The sequence below is a fragment of the Lissotriton vulgaris genome, chromosome 3_1 (genome assembly GCF_964263255.1).
Source record: "Lissotriton vulgaris chromosome 3_1, aLisVul1.2, whole genome shotgun sequence".
NCBI lineage: Eukaryota > Metazoa > Chordata > Amphibia > Caudata > Salamandridae > Lissotriton > Lissotriton vulgaris.
This window is the reverse complement of record NC_141689.1, coordinates 1,923,967,467-1,923,987,621: the sequence shown is the minus strand read 5'-3', so window position 1 is coordinate 1,923,987,621 and position 20,155 is coordinate 1,923,967,467. Positions and strand designations below refer to the sequence as shown.

At 40.8% G+C, this 20,155-nt stretch overlaps 1 protein-coding gene across 1 annotated transcript in view; it reads right to left on the bottom strand.

The window, feature by feature from the left end:
• TLL1 (tolloid like 1) overlaps positions 1-20,155 on the bottom strand; it is a 390,413-nt gene that overhangs the window by 38,593 nt on the left and 331,665 nt on the right. The window contains exon 16 of the mRNA XM_086962398.1: positions 12,488-12,668. Within this exon, the coding sequence (XP_086818524.1) occupies positions 12,488-12,668 (181 nt within the window). The remainder of the gene's footprint in view (positions 1-12,487; positions 12,669-20,155) is intronic.

The following is a 20,155-nucleotide window of genomic DNA, read 5'->3' as shown; positions in this document are numbered from 1 at the left end:
GGATCCAACCAGATAACATTACCTTTAATGGAAAAGTATTATGTGGACTAACAAATAGTTTATATATTTCACTGAAAACCTTTCTGGGTGATGGTGATTTTCTGTCCAGACTGATATTTGGAAAATGCATTGGAATTTGGGAAATGTGGTAAGTGTATACAATGAGTCTAGTAGTGGGCTAAATTCAGCCAGTATAAAGGGCTTGATTGTATGTTATAATTGATTTGATGCTCATTCCCCGTTATTTTTTACTTTATTAAATTTTGCTGAAAACGTGCTTATTGTTAGAAACACGGGCATATTTCACAGACTAAAATCTTCCTAAAAAATGTAACTTTAAGCTAAAATATGATTGCTTACATGCACAAAACAGAAAATGTTTGTATTTAGCTCTACTGATCATCATTTTTATGTTTAAGAGATCGTTTTACAAATTTAATATTGAAAAATTCAATATTTCAGAATACCATGGTTAGGTATATATTCTGCAAAAATAGTAGCACTTCGACCTGCAAACTACTTATTGTAGGTTTAAAAGCATCTGTTCCCAAACAGTAATTACATTTAAAGGAACAAGGTCTAGACATTTTTTGACGCACTAAATATTTCATTACGACTTTAGGTCTCCAGTAATTGAGAAACAAAAGTGCACTCAGTAAATAATCCTGCCCCCAAACAAATGGCTTTGTTAATTTAGCTGATGGGGAAACTAATTTATGTACTGTGCCGGTGAACTCCATGCAGTCCATTTAAGGGTAAGAACTGGCATACATCGTGTGCGTGTTTGAGGGACTGTGCGAGCACGCATGCACACACACGGGCATGCCTGTTATGAATTGTCATACATCTGAATATGTATGCATTTTTTATCTGAATAAAAGATAGATGAAATACACAGTAGCAAATCATCAGGATCATGGTTGTAAATGCTTTTGTATGCTCTCGTCTTCATTACAGTAGTTCACTCTACTCAGATCTCCCAGAGATTACATTAAACAGACTTCAGTCTGTTCAGTTCACTGAGCAAGGATAATCTAAGGCTCAACAACCAGAATGAAACAACTGTTCTGGTTTCCGTTTGTGAAAGTACACCTATAAAAAAAGTATTTGTACCATCAGTTCCTCAGCAAATACATTTTTGCACTTCAAAGTCACCAAATACTCTTATGTCAACTATTGTATTCTTCTTAAAACCTGTAGCAGTCTCAAAGTTACAGTATACCAAGTTCTGGAACTCTCTCTGTGAGACCTTGAGAGCAGAACCTGTAGCCTCAATTATTACATTTCCATTTCCAAAAAGTAGTCGCAAATTGCGATGGAATAGTATTTTGTTAAATGATTCATGTATAAACAGGTCAGTTTACAAAATACTAAATGGCAGGGGTCACTGAACGACTTGCGTAATTAATATTCACTAGGCCGGTCACAATTTGCGACACCCTTCGATTGCCCACACTGAATAAAAACATTTTTTCAATGCAGCCTATTTGTCTTAAAGGTAACAGGACTGCATTTAAAACTAAACATTTTCTTTTTTGCAAAGAGTTTCACTGAGAGTTGCCTGTGTGCAGTGGACCATCGACTCATCATCACAAAACACGCTGTTTACAAATAGCGATTCTGAAACTACTTCTGAACCTATGTTGCTATTCAAAACCCTTTTCTGAATCACTAAGCGAGTTTAGTAAATTTGAAATAAGGTTTTAGTGTTTGACTAGCCCCTTCGTACTAGGCCCCTAAAAACCTAAAGCTGAGGAAAAAAGAATTTTTTTTGCTTTTTTAACCCTAGCTGCTTTTTCTAGCACACTGCATACCTATTTTGAATAGCACCATGATAGAATTTAGGGTGATCACTGGTGATTTTTAAGAACTTATTTAGATGGCTGGACGGATAGTTCATATTTCTACCTCCTCCTTTTCTGCAAACTGTAAGATGTAAGTTTCCCATAAGAAGATTCTCATGGCTAAATTCACGTGAATTACTTACTTATTACTGTATTTCAATTACTAGTCTGTATTATTGAGCACCGTATTGTAATTACTAGTTTGTATTATTGAGCACCTTATATCCGAATCACCTATAATCTCCGTTTAAGTGGGTTCCTCCTAACCTGAATAAGTATTGTGTCACAACTGAATGTAGTATGTGAACGGCGTTCTCTTCAGTTTAAGAGAAATCACAGGAAAGCCATAAAAGCTGCTTTTCCCCAAGACTCAGAGAACTGCTTAAATGTTGGATTACATGAACTTAAATAGCAACAAATCAATGGCACGCATCCTTTTAAGTTCCAGTGCTCAACGGTTAGGGTATCACTTCCTGCTCTGTGGGCAATACTGCAGACAATGTGGAAACTGATTGAAACAGGAAATTAGCACAGTTCTTTATTGACATTTCTCTTAAACAAGCACCAGGCAAGCAAACAAGCAATTTGAGCAAAAAGGAAGGTGAAATGTAACGGTCTGAAAAGCTGACTTAACATTTAACCCTTAACAAAAACGAATTATAAAAGCAATCTTGTGTTCCGTTTGCTAGACTGCCTGAAATAATAAACTTTTGTTTGAAACGAGGGTGTTATTATTCGGCACAATTATCTTTTAATAGAGTGGGATGATAACAGAAATGGTTTTGTAGAAGTACTTTAGGAATTACAGTCAAGATCGCAGTAATTTTCCTTCGACCAAAGAATAATGGAACATAGTTAAGCTAAGCAGTAATAAGTACACCTATGTTAATTAAGAGATAACCAGCAATGCGCACAGAGTGTGAATGGAAATAAATGTCTTTGCATCTTAAAAATGCTGATAAAAAAATAAACTGCTTGTGTTTCCTGGTTTTAAATGGGTCTGTTAGTGCCTCTGTTTGCAGCAGGCATATCCACATACCCGCACACAGATGCTCGCCTCCCCTCCACACAGACTCACAGCTCACCATGAAGTTGAAATGGCCATAAAAGGGTCTACACTGAAAATGTATACCCTATGACTAATATTTACCCATTTGCAGGCCAACTGTTTAGAGGGTGGTGGGAAGATTTATTTTATATATTTTCTTTGAAGATTCTTTTGAGTAATTTGGAAAGCTGGAAAACGTGGGAGAAAAAGAGAAAGAAAAGACAGTGATAAATACCTAAGACACAAGCCAGCCTAGAACTTATGCCACGATGTGTTTGAAAGAAAGCAATCCGGGTTTTATTGGGATAGTCTGTGGTAGAAAAGTGTAGGCAGCACTACCTTTGTCAGGCACACTTGTATCATTGTGTTCAGATTACCGACACATCAGCCACCCAATGAAGGCTGAAGGAAACAATTAGAATGTTGAATGCCTCATTTTGAGGCTGGGCTGTGGCTTTTCTCAGTAAATATATCAGAAAAGCAGAGTTGTGTATTGAACGTTCATTTTAAGCACGAAAACAGACTATTTCCGACAATGGCTGAAACATGTGCTGCTCTTCAAAAAGCCCCTCTCACTGCTGCACCCTGACAATGTGGAGCTGTTTCACAAGCAAGGACGGATGTTACAATACTTTTGGCACATCTGATTGTCATAGCATGTTTTCTTGCCAAAGCTGCCTAAATACACATGCAACAGAGAACATATGTATGTAGGGGACTTTAATGCAAGCCTAAACAGAATAGGGATATCAGCTACATTCTTGTAAAAGTAATCTTAAAAGAAAAAAAAAATCTTGGAAAATGTATTCTATAATTGAGAAACTGGTAAACAATATGACTTAACGAGGTTTCACTGGATGAAAAAATTGTGTGGAGATACATAACAAAATATTGGTACCATACATGTCGGGCCTGTGTATTTTATCCAGATGACTCAGGGGAATTATTCATAATACTTGGTTGTTTAGATGTTGGCAAAAGTGGCAGGCTATCCTGCATAATTATAATGAGAAAATTAAACAAAGCTGCTGGGGATCTGACTTGTAATACGGCTAATTACCCAAATGGCATTGCGTTTCATATTACTACTACATAAGATAGCAAATGACTCGGTGTGTTTTGCACTTACTGATAACATCTGGTGTGACTTGTGGGTCACAGTTTTTAGTCCCAGCAGGAATATCTGATCTCTTTTTCATTCTTGCTAGGGGAATACACATTGTTATTACTAAGTTCTATATAATAAGTAGGGCACTGTTATCACCCTATAATCAGCTATATTTACCTTTCTTTTTCCAGGTGAATGCTAACATCAGAAAATGAATATATTAAGAAAATGATGTTACTGCTCACTGGGAATAGTTTATTACAGGCTAGGAGTGAAGTCACATTTACACTAACCCATCATGCATTAGTAAATTCACTAATACCAGGGGATAGCCCTGCCAGCTGGCAGTGATGAATGATCCAGTGAGAGTAGGCAGGCATTCTCGTTGGCCACTACCAGGATACATGACCACTGCTTTCCATGAACGGTAAATGCATAAAGCCCAACATAAAGCCCAACAGAGCAGCTGCACTCAATGTAAAGGCTGTGTCCACGCCTGAAGTCCATGGTAAACATTTCCATGCATTTCCGAGAAACAGGGACAGTCTGCCTCCACTTTTGCTTGCCTATCTGACAGCGCCACAAAAATATTGAAGTTCACAAGTAAGTCCATGGGACAGCCGAGAGGGGATTGCTGGTCTCCTGGACAGGTCTGCAGAATTATCATTTGGGTTTCATACAGTGTTCACAATTTATCAAAGTTCAGAAATCCGCTGTACATACATTCTGTATTGTTTTTTGCGGTATAGGTCCTTTAGGCTTGCTTTTAAAAAGAGAAAAACAAAACTACGAGTTCCAAAATATAAAGTAAAAATCAGGACTGGATGACTTTTTCATGCTTGACTTGATGCACACTGTGGACAGTGAGAAGACACATTTACCACACGGTCATGTAACCATAACTGTACATTAAAAGGGATGGATGAATTCACAGCGGACGTCTGTGAACTTATAGAGTCGCCCAGCTTGTGGCATCATGGCTCATTTTTGTGACAGACTGTCTTGGGCTCGAGAAAACCTTATAATGTAACGTTGGGGGTACACAATCAGAGATAAATAATGCAAATTATTTTTATATAAAATAGGGTGAGTAATAAATAGTGGTGGGTTAAAAGACTATCTTGATCCTGTGAGGGGAAAATATATATATGTTTTTTAAAACAGTAGACATTAAGTCAAAGTTGTTATTTATGACCATGTTAATTGGACTTCTTCCTGTATGTAACATCAGCCATGATGAGTCAAATGATACAATTTATTAAAAGAAAACGGATTTAGATGTATTTCAGACAACCCTTAATGATGCTTCGGCAGGCTGCAAAACTCTACCTAGAAGGATGTTCGGGGAATTCTTGAACACCAGAGCATCTGCGATGTTTACTGTTGATTCTTAGTCTATTAGAGAGGCTGGAAGGATTTACCCCCTTAAGAAATGCATAAAGACCAGAATGTTGACTTTATCAGTTCTTCTGTAGCGTTATTATCTTCTCTTTTACCTTCTGAATCTACGATTCAAAAAAGTAGGATTGTTAATTATGTACTTCAATTATTGGAACTCTGGTGTTTAGTCATTGAAACAAGAGATTTCCAGTTTAATACAGGAATGGCATAGCAAGTTTTAGTTTGTGTTCTTTCTGTCTTATGAACGGAACCTCATCTTGTCTATTATATATGGGAAGAATCTAAATTCATAAAAAACAGTCCTGAAGAAATCCCATGTTGCTACGGTGTGATCTCTGATGAACTGCCAAAAACGCACATGAACAAGGTATTGATCCCAGCAGCGTAGGTATAAAGGGATTTTTAAAAGCCCTAAAAACTACCCACAGTTCCTACAATGGAGTCAAATTTAAAAATCAGTGCACAAAAAATCTACAAATATAGCCATAGCAACACTGCACTGTAAAACCATTTCTTCTAAATTATCAAGCAGTTTTCAACTATTTTAAATAGGGAAAGAGGAACAGGACACGGGGTACAGCTGGGTGAATAATACCTTAAAGGAATGTAATGCCAAAAAGAACAGGGACGTAAGGATAGTTGTAGCTAATCAGTGGTAAATAAGTGGGGAATTTTTTGTTTTAATGTCAAAAAAGGCAAGGCCATTAGTTAGGTGTGGGAGGAATGTGGAAGTGGGAACGAGAAACATATTAGCCAATCAAGTCAGTGGCAGCACAGTGTATTTACAAGGGGAGTATGCTTGGGCTAATGGAAAATGGGGGGTCTAACTTTTAAAAATTCAAAAGAAGACAAAGAGGTTTTAGTAAAATGTAAGTGGCAAAGGTTTCCTTAGGATGTAAAAAAATTGTGTAATGAATCTTTTCTTTGAAAGGTTTTTCTACTTGAGTTTTCTGAAGTTGGTAGGGTTCCAGTTACTTTGTGAATCCAAATTCTTTATACTGTGACATGTTGGAGTAAATTGAATATGAGATGAAGTGTAAATCTTTGTAAGATAGGTTGATGTATGCAGACAATAGCTTAATTTCCCACATGTGAATTAACTGTGTCCCTCTGCATTCAGTTCATAAAGGTAACAAAGAACTTCAGGGCAATGTATTTTCCAGTCCTTTAAGAAAGAAAGGTTTTTCCAATGTTGGACTTTTGCCCCAAACCCTAAGCTGAATGTTGTACCGTAACCACACTACTTTGCCCCCTAACCCACGTTCTTATTGATTCTATATATATATTTCTCACTTTCCAGTCACGGAGAAAGCAGAAAAGGAAAAGAATTGCAAAACATATGGTTACACACAGAAAAGCAACAATTATTTGTTGTATTAGTTAAGGAAACAAATGCTTTGTGGAGCACGGACAAAAACATTTGTTTTGTGACCAGACAGAACCCAGTCTCCCAGTTTTGAATGGATACTTTTTCAAGAGAGCAGAGTAAGGAAAGATCCATTGCCAAACCCAGGGGGTTAGAACTTTAGCCAAAGGGAAGACACGTGGTCATACCTCTGAGACCCTCAGAGGGCACAAGTCTGTCATTAATACGTACTCGACCAGGGAAGCCACCCTGCCTCAAGTCCTTGCAAGATTCAAAAACAAAAATTTTCTCTTTGCAGGCCGCCTTCTTGTCTGTGGAAGAAAAGGCACCAGGGTGGCACCAGAGATGAGTGTGCACTTGAACAAGAACAAGGAAGGGTACAAATCAGCTTCAAACACTTCATTACCAATAAACAGCAATTCACAGGAACATATTATATTGTACGTCGCTTTCCAACCATCTCGAATTAAACTTAAAAATAAGAGGATTAACAAGAACATTTTTTCGTACTGTAGTGTGTTGCTGGCTGAAGGTGGCTTAATCAGTACGCTCAGTCATCAAGATCACACGTGGGAGAGTAATGTTTGGCCAAAACAAAACGAACACAACCTCTCACAGGAGCAGAGCTAGGCATTACACTATTATCAGATAAATTAACACTTTGTACATACCACAATGCACTGAAGATGCATTTTTCCTTGTGGCTTTTTATTTCAGCACAAAAGTTAAACATTAGGGAGACAGAATAATATGTGTAGAATAAAACTCAGTCACCTACAGTAATAGCAAAAAAAAAAAACAAAAAAAAAATACAGCTGTCAAACATCACTTCTGGGTGAATTGAAGAATATAGATTTTTTTTTAAATATGGACCTTGCTTTTACTCTGGACTGAAAAGCAAAAAGGGACTAACAACAAATACATCCTTAAAATAATGATCACAGAGGAACACATCTGCTTTTGCTTTAGATCCCTTATTTTTTCAGAGGAGAAATTAGGGCAGTCTGCTTCCAGAAGTTTATCTCACACAGCTACCACCCCAGAGACAGCGCCAAATGAGAAACAGGGCTCCTGTGGTGCTTCTTCTGAGCACAGACCTATGTTTGCCATATACAATGTGAACACAGCGCAAAGTAACAGTAGTGAACTTCAGGAGGAAGTTTTAGAAAACTATGGGGCGACCATGGGGATATACGGACCTCCAACGTTTGGCTTTGTACGGCTTATATTCATCATCAACAGATAAACTTAAATTATGTAGTTTAACGTAAATAAATCATTTCGAAAAGAGAAGTTCGTCAAAGTACATATAATGTAGAGAACTTTCAAGATCAGTCGTTGAGGAGGGCTTTCTCTTTGAGGCCATTGGCTTTGTGTCCTTTGCCTTTCCGGCCCTTTACTTCATTGCTTCCTTTGACCCTGCTGGTGTTGAGGCTTGTTTAGAAGGCTTGCCCCCTTCTGTGTAATTTGGTCAGGACCATGTAGTTCTTTGTGTTTTGTGCTGACCTTCTGTCATCGGATGTTTCGACATCGACACAGAGGTGGCCTTTGGGGTTTTTGTTCCCTTCCCCCTTTCGTCGTCTCTCAATGCTTTCCTCGCTGCTTCTGGTTTTTCAATATCGATAATGCTCACTTTGGCGTCTAACTCTTCTACCTCTGCCAGCTCAGGTTATTCGACGTTTTCTTCATTGCCGCTGGAGTGGCCACGTTCTTTCAGGGATTTCTGAGTGACGACCAATGGTGTAATGTGGGTGTTGTTGCTTCATTCTGGCATTTAGAATTTATGATAGGAATTCAGCGTAGTAATCCATTGGAAGGCACAGTTTGCAGACCTCGTGTGGATCCGTCTGTGTGAATTTGTGGTGACAGTTTGGACAGAATTTAATAGGGGTGTTCTCTATATCACATATCGGTCTCTATCCTCTGCATTCTCTGGCCACGTGTCCTCGAATACCCGGGCCTACTCCTGAAGGGAGTTCACCACCAGGGATACAATGTTCGTAGTGGTCTCTGGTGGTTCTCAGTGCTTTTCAGTGCCTTTTTCTCTTCTTTACTCTTCAGGTCCTTATAGTTTCTACGGTGCTCCTCTGATGTGCTCCCAGACCCAACGGAGGAAAAAAGAATCTAAAGATGTTGGCGAAACACACAGGAACTTCTGGGGTGCCATCTGACCTCACCCAAGATTTGGACTCACCAACAAATGATGGACCACGATGCCCACACACACCCCAAAAAAAAAAGGGACAAACCATGATTCCAGAAGCAAACACTAGCTGGCGGAATAGGTGCACAGCATGTGAATTCAGAAATGGAGTCATGCTACAACACATACGGTTTCCCCAAAAGAGTTTACCTTAAACTATTGCCATTGTTGTACCCCAACAGATAGCCGCTCATCACAGGTATTTATGACAGCAACACGCTTCCTAATAAACGGCCTCCTTTCTTACCTAGGGATTGCTGAAATACTAGAGTTTCTACAAAATAAAAGGAGGTGAACACGTCTTTGAGTAAATCACTCTAATTTCATACACCGTCATCTTGACCCAATTATGTTGTAGTCCAGTGAACTACTTAGGCATCAGTGAAAGACCATGCATCTCAGTTTGAACTTATCAAATGTTGTGTTCGTTTTAAGGAAGTGAAAAGGTTACTAATGAAAATATGGAATTGTCTGATCAAAATCCATTTCACTGTTGGGAGGCTAGAGTAAGAGCAAATCCCACATGACTGTAGGTGAAATGCAGTTTATAGATAGACGACCAGAAGGTAAAGGCGTGAATTTATGCTTTTTCTTGCAGAAAGATCAGACTATACTACTGATAACATCCCTTTTCTAAATTCAGGAGCTTTAATCTGTGATAAAATCGTGTTACTGAAAGGAGAATATTAATTTTAAAATAAAATAAATTGCATGAAAACATTTTTTTTAAAGCTACAGGTTAAAGATGCATGATAAAATGAGTGCAGCACTCATTTGTCCGCAGCACTTTTCTTTACATGCAGAACTGCAGTTTTTCGTAGGAATTTTCTTGACTTAAGATTTTCATTTCATAATTAAGTATAAGTACACTTACTGCTTTTTTTGTACTGACTCCATCCTCTCTTAGAAATATTTTTCTTCGCAGCCAGCACATAATAGTGACTTGCATATCATTCACTGTACGCTTTGTAAAGCAGACGAATACATCATATTTAAATCACTTATTGCATATGCCTATGTATGAAGTATACGTTCTTCCTGCATAATTCTTTGGTGCCATTGTTATTTCCTTACCAATTTAGTATGAAAGTAAACTATCACTTCACATCCTGTGCTAAAACCCACTGACCTAGCAATTAAGTAAGTACACATATTTCATGTCCACCCATCACAGGCACACAAGGCATCTTTTCAGCTGCTCCACCCAAACCCAGGCATTGTTTCGATTTAATGGGACGTCTCTTCAGATATCAGTCTGCCAAGAAAACATCCATATCACGATCAAAAAACAAAACATCTACACTTTTTTTGAGGATATAAGCTTGCAAGAAAGGGAAGTCGCAAACAAAAAGTGAAAAAAAACACTTCTAAATGGTGCTTTCGTTTTTTTCATGCTCGCTTTTCAGCTACAGTAATAGAACAGATGGGCCTAGGAGCTTTAAGACGGCCGGCTCCAGGACAGTGCGACTGATGCAGCCGCTGCTGGCCCTGCCCTTTGCGGGGTGGCGCCGTGTTTAGAAATAACATGGGTTTAAAAAGCTCCTGCTGCTGAATTCCTTGTGTGTCCAACAGTTTTCAGGCAACAATAAAACAGTAAAGAAACTCTGGTGATTAATGATTGTGCTGCAAAGAGATCAGAGTTTGGTCTAGTGGAAGTTTTTTACTCACCAAAAAGCAGCACAGAGGGTTAATATGCCTGCCCCAAACAACGAATATCAAGCAAATCACAGAATTGTATTTTTGTGGTAGATCAGGAGGTTATTGCTTTTGTCATAGAGATCCTTTATGTTACTTGCAGTAATAAGTTACAACCCTAATATAGCATAGTGAACTATGACCTATCATCAAGAAGCTGCATGCAGACTGCATGGTATAGTTCAGAGTGTTATTTTTTTTCACGTTTCGCTATCCTAATATTGCTGACAGTGGTTCCTGTGGGTAGAGATACATTCTTATTAGTAAAGGTAACCACTGTGGTATGTTTTAAATCCTGAGTTTGTGCTTCTCCAGACTAAACACTCTGAAAATATACTGCCTAATTGTATCGGTGACTCTTGCACCTTGTAATCCTCATTGTCTTATGCCTCATTTCCAATGGCCTTTGGTTTACATACGTATGATTCAGTGGCTCTGTATAATGTGTGTGCTACGTAAAGTGCCCTTACGCCGTACACTGGTACGAGTACCACTATAAAACAAATAAAATGCATGTAAGAGAAGGGATATGAAAAGATGAAGGGCACAGGTGGAGCGTGATAGTGAGGGAATTAGCGGAGAAGGTTTTTTGGGGGCGCAAACAAAGATTACAGCAATGGGCGCCGCTAACACTAAAGCCGGCCCTGGCTCTAAGTTAATTAAACGTAGTAGTGCCTTTCAAGCCAAGCAATTACGAATAACACCTTGGCTTTTTTCGTGAAATAATTACTTTATATTTTGTTTTCTTGTTTACATATCAAAACGTGTTTCTGGATTGAAAATAATGCTACATGCTGCACCAAGTCTGCATCCTATGAATCCTAAAACGTTGGCAGAGTTCGACAGTCTTGCAGTGAAATCGTCATATCACTCACTTCCAAAAACCTGTGATACAAGCAACAGGGTTCTTCTCTGGGAGACTCTATGTACAGCCCCGTCGGCCTGGGGTGTGACGGGGAAATGTTGATGACTACATTTTAATCAAGAGAATGTTTCAACACGCATCCTGACGTGAATGGCATGCCACAGTTATGAACATAAACTACAATATGGTGCCAAATATCTGCAATTAAAATATTTAGATTTAGACATTATAATCTGACATCATACTCATTCCTCTACAGACCATCGAAATGTCTTTCCATTGAACTAAGAAAGTGTTAACTTTCAAAATCTCCTTAGCACAATTGCTTGAAAATGAATTGTACAAGGCACTCAAACGCATGTGACCTTACAGATGCCCTTTCCACAACGTAGCAGCTAATCTGTGTGGTTCTGCCAGTGGGAATGTAATGGTCAGCAAGTATTTCTGAGCAGCGCGGCATAATGCGCTGTACTGAAAGCAGCAAAGAGAAAGTGACTGATTTCCATTCACTTGACTTTGGGGCGCGTGTCGTATTCCCTGCTTGCTGCAAGAATGCATGTAAATGAACACGCTAAATCAAAAGTATAGGCGGTGCAGTTATCTCCTTCATCAATAGAGAGCGGCAGTCTGGGCTGTGCAGGGCGGTGTTCAACTATAGGCACATGGTCGACAATTACCTATATTGTTTTTAAAAGAATGGTTCTATTTCAAATATTAAACGAATAAAGCAAAGTGAAATACTCATGACGTATATCTAATAGTTTGACAGCAAATACAATCCACAATTCAATTAAAGAGAGTCCACTTGCACAACGACATACCTTTCCTGCCATAAATAGTCATTTAAAACTGCCTCAATGAAATCTGAATGAAGCGCACATGACATCATATTAAACATTGGAGATTACCCAGGAAAAAAACTGAGCAATTCTAGATTTGAGAACAGTGTGTTTGTACCTGAAAAGAAGTGTGCCCGGAAGCCTTTCTTGGAGACCGTGTTGTCAGACTTGAACTCAATTCTCATGTTGTTGTACTGTGAGGTGATCACTTCCGGTACTTCTGTACCACAAAATTTCCCGTGCAGTTTGGAGTCTGAAGAAAGACCACTACGGATCTCCACATAATCATACTTGCACACCTGAAACAGAGAAAACATTGGTTGAGAGAAAGGGTGCATGCACAATTAGTGGAAATATAAACACAGACATGCACCTGGCACCCAATGCAGTGCTTCATTGGGACAGTTTGGTTGAAAACCGAAGACAAATTAAACAGGTGTGGTTCTCTGCGAGCAGGTTTTAGCAGCGTGTCTTGAGTGTGTCCACCATGGCTCACAGAGGGATGCATTTACAAGTGCGCTAATCTGGAGCTGGCCCTCGCCTAAATCTGGTCTCACCCAGGCTAAAAATGAGACCCATTACAACGGAAGGAGACAAAGCCCAGTCTTCTCACAACACACGGCTCCCGTAGGTGAATTTGCGGGCTACACATACATTGCTGAATGGAGATCACACGTCTGCAACAAAGTGTGCACGTTTGGGAAGTGAACGAGTTTGAACCAAAATATTTCTATCAGAAAATGATAACATCTTTTACTTAAGATCAGGGCAGCAATGTGATAGTAGTTGGTGGAATGCTTACATAAATGACATAGATTGGCAGTGTAGGTGAGTGTTAATGAAGGGGACTGTGTTGTTGCAGTGTGTGTGCGTACACACAATTCAAACACATATTTATCATTTCGAGCCCACTGTTTGTCCCAGATTCATACAGTATTTGCACAAGTAACAATGTCGGGACTACGGCCCAGAGACGTTTTGAGGCATGGGCAGAGTGGGCTCTGGGCCAGGCCCCCAGCTTTCGGAGGGGAGGGGGGGGGGCGGTAAAATAGCTAACTCTGTTCTGCAGAGGTTGCCCTGATGGCTTTGAATAATTCTTAAAGAGATTGTTTTAAAAAACCGTTTGTTTTCGTCTATTTTTATGAGGGTGATGTTTGAGCATCTATTACAGACATTCTGCAACAACCATAGATTATTTGCATAAATATTAGTGTGCTGTTGCTGTGTTACAATATTAAAAACACACATCACTATCCCTGAATATTTTATGTAAACACATTTAGAATTTGGACAGTGTTCCTATCTCTGTCAGTGGCCTGGCTAAAGAGGGCATGAAAGAGCTGAAATTGGATCATAAATTTAAAGCTGTTTTAAAGAGGGACCCCCAAAATACATTTGGTCCTTGGCCCCCAAAATCCTTAAGATGTCCCTACTACAGCCCAGCCATCCAGGTTTCAAGGTCATCATTTAGTCAACTGCGGGACCAACCACAAATTTATAATGAGAGCTTCTGACCTAAACAGAAGTAGACATTGCGATTGTCCGCTGGCTCCAAGTACCCTCACTCACCGACAATGCCTCACTGACAGAGACCAGCGGGATCACAATGACAAAATCAGCCCAAAGCATCCGACGGGACTTCTGGTCCACATTCTCGAATGCAGATTCTTCTTTTAACTAATTTTTTTAGCATATCAGTTTTTACTAATTATTGATATGGCCATGGGATACGACATGAAAGGTCCAAAAACGAAAATACCACAGCAAACGTAGAATACTCACAACATGTGGAGGAGTGTGGCTCAATGGTTAGAGCGGCAAACCCTGATGCAGAGTTCTGGCCAGGGACCAGGGTTCGATTCCCGCCTCGACGGGGTCTTGGGCTTAATTTCCTCAGACCTGTTAATTCTCGCCTCGGTGCCTATTCTAATCATGGGCCCCACGCTGCAACTCTGGGCAATAGATTGCTTAATCTCCACAACGGCCCCAACAATGCTAAGGATGCCTGGCTTCACCTTGGGGGTGCCCAGGAGTGGACTCTTCACAGGGAAAGCCAGGAGGGGTTCCAGCGCGGTATGAGTATCAGCGCCAGGAAGCCGAATGGGTGACACCGCAAGGTGACCGTCTGGTGACAGTGCGCTCTATAAGTACCATGACATTTATATTTATATTTAACATGTGACCTGAATTGTTTCTAAATAGCAGAATGAAGAAATTCAAAAAGACAACTTATAAACTTTTCCCCTATGTCTTGAAACATCTGGCAAGAAGCCATAACGTTCTCTTGGTGGACAACTGGGAACAGGTAAGCACAGCTTACTCATTCCAGAAAGATCTGTTTAGCTTTATTGTAAAGCTTTGGGTTGCGTAGTTAATTCTCTTTGGATTATAGAATGTTCTTTTAAAAAAATTATTGAAGAATTTTTGGCAACATGTGTATGAATATATCGATGCATGTGTAATTCTGGCTTGTCTTAAGAAATAACAATGTTAGGTCTTACAGCTTTCTGAGGTGCTTCACATGGTAGGTGGAAATACACTTCAATTGCCAGGAAAATGACTCAATTGGAACCGGATTCAGAACAAATTGACTTTAAGGTTATTTGTATCATGCACGAATATCCTTCCACCCTATTTTTTATTCCAGCGTTGGAACTAGCCTAGATGATAGTATGTACTCCCAACATTTAGCTAACATCAGAGGGATTTCACTGATTGTCTGTGTCAGCCTCAGTGATCTGGGATGGACAATAGACAATAGTACAAATATCTAAAATACATAAAGCTGGTGAAAGTGCAGCTGTTGTGATAATATAAAATTACTTAACCCCGTCCATATAAAAACAGACAGAGCCCAATGGTATACTTGCCAAAATAAAACACACAACATGTATATTAGCATCGAAGCCAGACAGAATCCACTGTTCCAAATAGGATTAGTAAGATACCCTCGTCAGACAACCTGTGCTCACCCTCTGGTAGCTTGGTACAGAGCAGTCAGGCTTATCCTCAGAGTCAAAGTATTAAGTATTGGCACAGCACCGCCCTCTCAACACAATGAGTACACTACAAAAAGACTCCACACCGTATGTATAAAACACTGGTCTTTGTATTACACACACATTGAAATCAAAACAGTATACACACTGGATATATGCTTTACAGTTATATGCAATTGTCGAACTTCCCCATTAGCAGCAGAAAGGCATGAACACATATGCACCAGTCATGGGCCTTCACTTCCCGGCGTTACCTCCCTCGCCTATCCAAGCGATCCATCCCACATCAACAACAGAAACATGTATGTAGACTGTTCAGAGGTATTCCATTTTCCCACTATCACATTAGCATAAATCATGACATTCCCACATATTGCATACCCTGTACAGTTGTAATGGTCAAGAAATCACAGGTTTTGGCTATGCCTCGTGACCCAGACCCTCAGCCACTCAAACTACACCAGCCAACGATATAAGCTGCACCCAATGGCGACACTTTTATTAGCTTGGTGGGACCACCTAAAGTGGGAGGAAACTGTTACTTGGTTTCGTCCATCCAGAATAGGCTGTCACGGCAACCAGTGGCACCTTCCCGAGTTTGGAATCACTATACCCCCGAAGGCAAAAGACTGTGACAACAGAAGCTGGCGCGCTTCCAGTTTGGAGAAATTCTGCCCCCCCCCGAAGTGGAGGTGCGAGCCGCAGTTGCTCCAGGCAGCCAGCTGTGGGTGCACACAAGGCACAAGGAGACCCCTTGTGTCCAGTCACGATGTTACCAACAACAGAGTCCCTTAAGGTGTGTGTATGTTGGGAAGGAGCCGGTGACCTTGGACTGAGGCATGACATCGGGCCCTGTCGTACTCCCAATCTGGTGGTCAGAGTCAGTCCAGACTTCCGGCTCTGTTCAAGCAGACTCGGCACATGTCCCCCAACACCTCTCGGACCCCACACACTACGAAATGGGAGACAGCACAGGTTTCCGGTAGCACGCTCGGGTCCCTCAGACTCAGCAAACTTCCCAAGTATTCTTCAAATTCCTAACATTGCGGCACCCCAGGTGTGCTGCTGATCTTTATGTGCACACTCCTCTGGACAGTGTGATTACTACATATGTCAGGACGGTCCTTGTCCCAACCTACGATAGCTTCTACCCATTTCGGCTGCATCCTGCTCAGTCCTTATGATCTTGTGGAAATGGGGAGATCCTTTCTGTCCCTGGGATCTCATGGACAGGAGGCCAGCCAACCGACCCTTAGAGAGTGCTCAGGGACCCAGGTCAGGACAGTTGGCAATTAACTGCAGGCCAGCAACATCCAGGCAAAATCCACCAAGTGATAGCCTACTTCATGAACCACAACAAGCCCCAGGTCTACACAAGTCTGCGGATAATCAAGTTGAAGTCCCTCCTGCCTCAATGATTCTCCCTGGGAGGCGTGATCAATATCTTTAGAGGGGCCAGGACCCTTCCCCTTGGAATGCAGGTGCCAATCCCATTTCCTCTTATCCGTCCCAGGATAGCCCCTCAGAGTCAGAGGTCTGCAGTTTCCCTTGAGTGCCCCTAGTTTATAGCCCTATAACAGGAACACACATATGTAGCTGTCCCTCCAGCACCCAGATGTGGATTGGAGACTGGCTGACAGGCACACAGAGAGCCAAGAGCATTGAAATGCCCACTTTCACAAAATGGCATTTCTGTATTAGTAATGTCAAAGCAACTCTCACAGCTGGAGAGGATTTGCCATTACTAATCCATCGATACCAAACACATTACTGCTACTTTTCTGCCAGTAGGAAATACAGCACAATAGCCTTGCCATAGATCCCCCATGTTAATCAATGGTAGAAGCAAGCCTCAGAGTACTGAAGTTTCTTCCAATTTACTATTAAAAGGAAGAAGATTAGCTTCTATCTCAGTTTAAACAAAAGAGAAAAAGACTTTCACAAGTTACCAAATTTACACAACTACTGGTTCAAACATTGAGAGTTCTACTTAAAACTGAAACAGCGGGATTTGTTATATCTCTTTTTTATTATTATTCTTCTTCATTTGCCAATACATTAAAAACATCATCATTCCAATGTTAAAAACACATTAATCACACTAATTTATAAAAACATGTATACATTTAGTTTCACATAAAAATATTTGATAAAAGTTTACAAATAAAAACAATGGTCAGGTTTGAAAAGAATTGTTGACGCGACGTTTCGGTGTTCTAAAATAGTTTCACCTTCTTCAGGACAATGATGCTTAAACGTTTATCTGATTACTTTCATCAGACTCAGGGTTTATGTTAACCAGGTTCCTTCAACTTCTGGTATGTCTATTTAATCTTCTCTTCCACGTCCACTATTCATTAGGACTGTGTAGTCTCACAGGTCAATCACTCAAACTTCTGCCACCAGTCTGAAATATGGCGTTACTTGGATTTCTTCCTTGTACTTTTTTCTTATTTCTTATATATTGTACCCGCAGTTCCAAGTTTCAGCTCTTTGTTTTTAAAAATGATACTTTGGAAGGCGCTGTGCTTAATAAGGTTCTTTTTCCTTTTTATGCCTTAAAATTGCGCATTCAACATGAGTCTCTTTTTTTCAAAACATTTGAGGCTCTTGTCTTTGGTGTTTGATGAATCTCCAAGACTTGTGTTGTAGAGGGTCCTACCGGAGCGTCCTTCCTCCTGGTTCTTCCGTTTGCTAGCAAACGGAAGAGCCAGGAGGAAGGACGCTACGGTAGGCATAAAAAGGAAAATGAACCTTATTAAGCACAGCGCCTTCCAAAAGTAAATCTCCATTTTGGATTTGCTGGATTATTTCTTGAAGGGTACACATTTTGAAGTGCTGAGTCCGTATGAACTTGTTTATGAACCTTAAGTCCATGATTGGCTTTAGGGTTAGATCTTGTTTGGGTACAAGGAAGTATGGTGAGTAGTTTCCTGTGTGCCGTTTTTGTTTTGGTACTATTTCTATTGCCTGTTTTTGGTACAGTTCCTTGATCTCTGCATTTAGCAGTATGTGTTCAGATTTTGATAACCTTCTTGTTCTTGGTGGATTTGCAGGTGGCGTTTTTGCTAGCTCTATGCAATATTTGTGTTGTACCAAATTTAATACCCATTTGTCCGTTGTGATCCTTTTCCACTGACTGTGGTAAAAGGATATTCTTCCCCCCATTGGCATCTTGTGTGGGACCTATTTTGTGTTGCAGTCACTTTGAGCCATTTCCACTCCCTCTGGAGGTTTGGCCTGTTCCTCTGCCGTTAATTCGCCCTCGAAAGGACTGCTTTTGCTGGTGCCAGTCCTGGCAGCTAGATTGTTTACCCATTTGTAGATTTGGGTTCTGTCCCTGAGCCTGTTGCGGCAACTGTTGGCTTTGGCCGAAGCTGCCTCTTCCAGTGTTCTTTCTATTAAAGAAACCTCCTCCTTTGAAAGACCCTCTCTGTTGCAGGGCCCCCATTGCCCTTGCTCTCTCGCTGTCCTTCTTAATTTGCTGAAGGGATTTGTCCACCTCTTTGCCAAATAGATCTTGCCCGTAAAGGGACTGTTGATAATTGATATCTGGACTTCTTGTTTGAATCATCCAGACATCCTGAGCCAGGCATGCCTTCGGAGTATGGTTCCTGTGCACATTTGCCTGCTTGCAGTATTTGCTGTGTCTAGTGCAGCCCTTTTCTTTGTCTTCCTCTGGAAGCTTGTTTATGAACCCCACAATTTCATCTCGTTGGTGTCCATACCTATTTAGCAGGTCATTTCAGTTGGCAATACGCCACTGCGTAGCTGCTTCTTTTTCCATCCTTCTGCCCACCAAGTCCATCCTATTGCACTCCTTCTCTGGTGGAGGACCTGTGTTAGAGACTGCATTTGCTGTCCTCTTGGCTGTTGTCACGATAATGGAGTCATGTGTAACACTTGCTTGTATGTATTTTGGATGCTTTAAAGAGGGCTTATATTTCTTCTCCACTCTATTTGTTATCCCCCTGCGTGAAGCTGGCTCTTTGAAAGCATCTTTTCCTTGGTCAAGAATACTTGGCAACATGGGTAGATATTGTGTCCCTTTTGTTGTAGGTGCCATGTATCCCCCTTTTTTTCCTCCAGCGGCACTCCAAACTGGTTTGATGCTCTTCTAACAGTGTCCTTATAGAAAGCAATGTCATCTGGGGCTCATGCTTTTGAGGGATATTTGCAGATTTCTTCCTCTGGACTCTCGGTGTCGAGATTGTTCCATTCGTCTTCAAAGTTTCCTTTGTCTTCCTCCTCCACCGGTATGTTTCTGTATTCCTTGTGATCTTTGCTTCTAGGTTCCGGCGTGGGTGGTGATTCGCAGATAGCTTCTTCTTCTTCTTCTTCTTCGGCGTCTTCAGCCTCTTCGGTGTCGACGTTTCCCGAGTCTGCTTCTGGTGTTTTTGGGATTCGGAAATCCTTTAAAGATTCATTGAATTCCTTCTTTCTCTGTAGTAGCACAGCCATCTCTTCTTTGAGTCTTCTCTTTTTCTTTTTAACCTTGAGGGCCCTTTCGGCGTCGGAGGCTGGGGACATCCTTTTCTTTTCGGGGTCTACTTTCAGTTTCGGCGTCACGCTCTTTTTCGTGTGTTCGATGTCGACCCTTGGCTTTGGGGCCACGTGTGATCGTCCCTCTTCAGTAACCTGTGGATGGGTGCTGTGGGTCTCTTTTGATAGCGGCTGACCTTCAATCTCCTTTTTGTTTGGCGACGGGCTGCCTTGGCCGGCTTTGGTTTGTGGCCCTTTGTTTCCGACGGATCTTTGTCCTACCTTTGCCGTCTTCTTTTTTGACT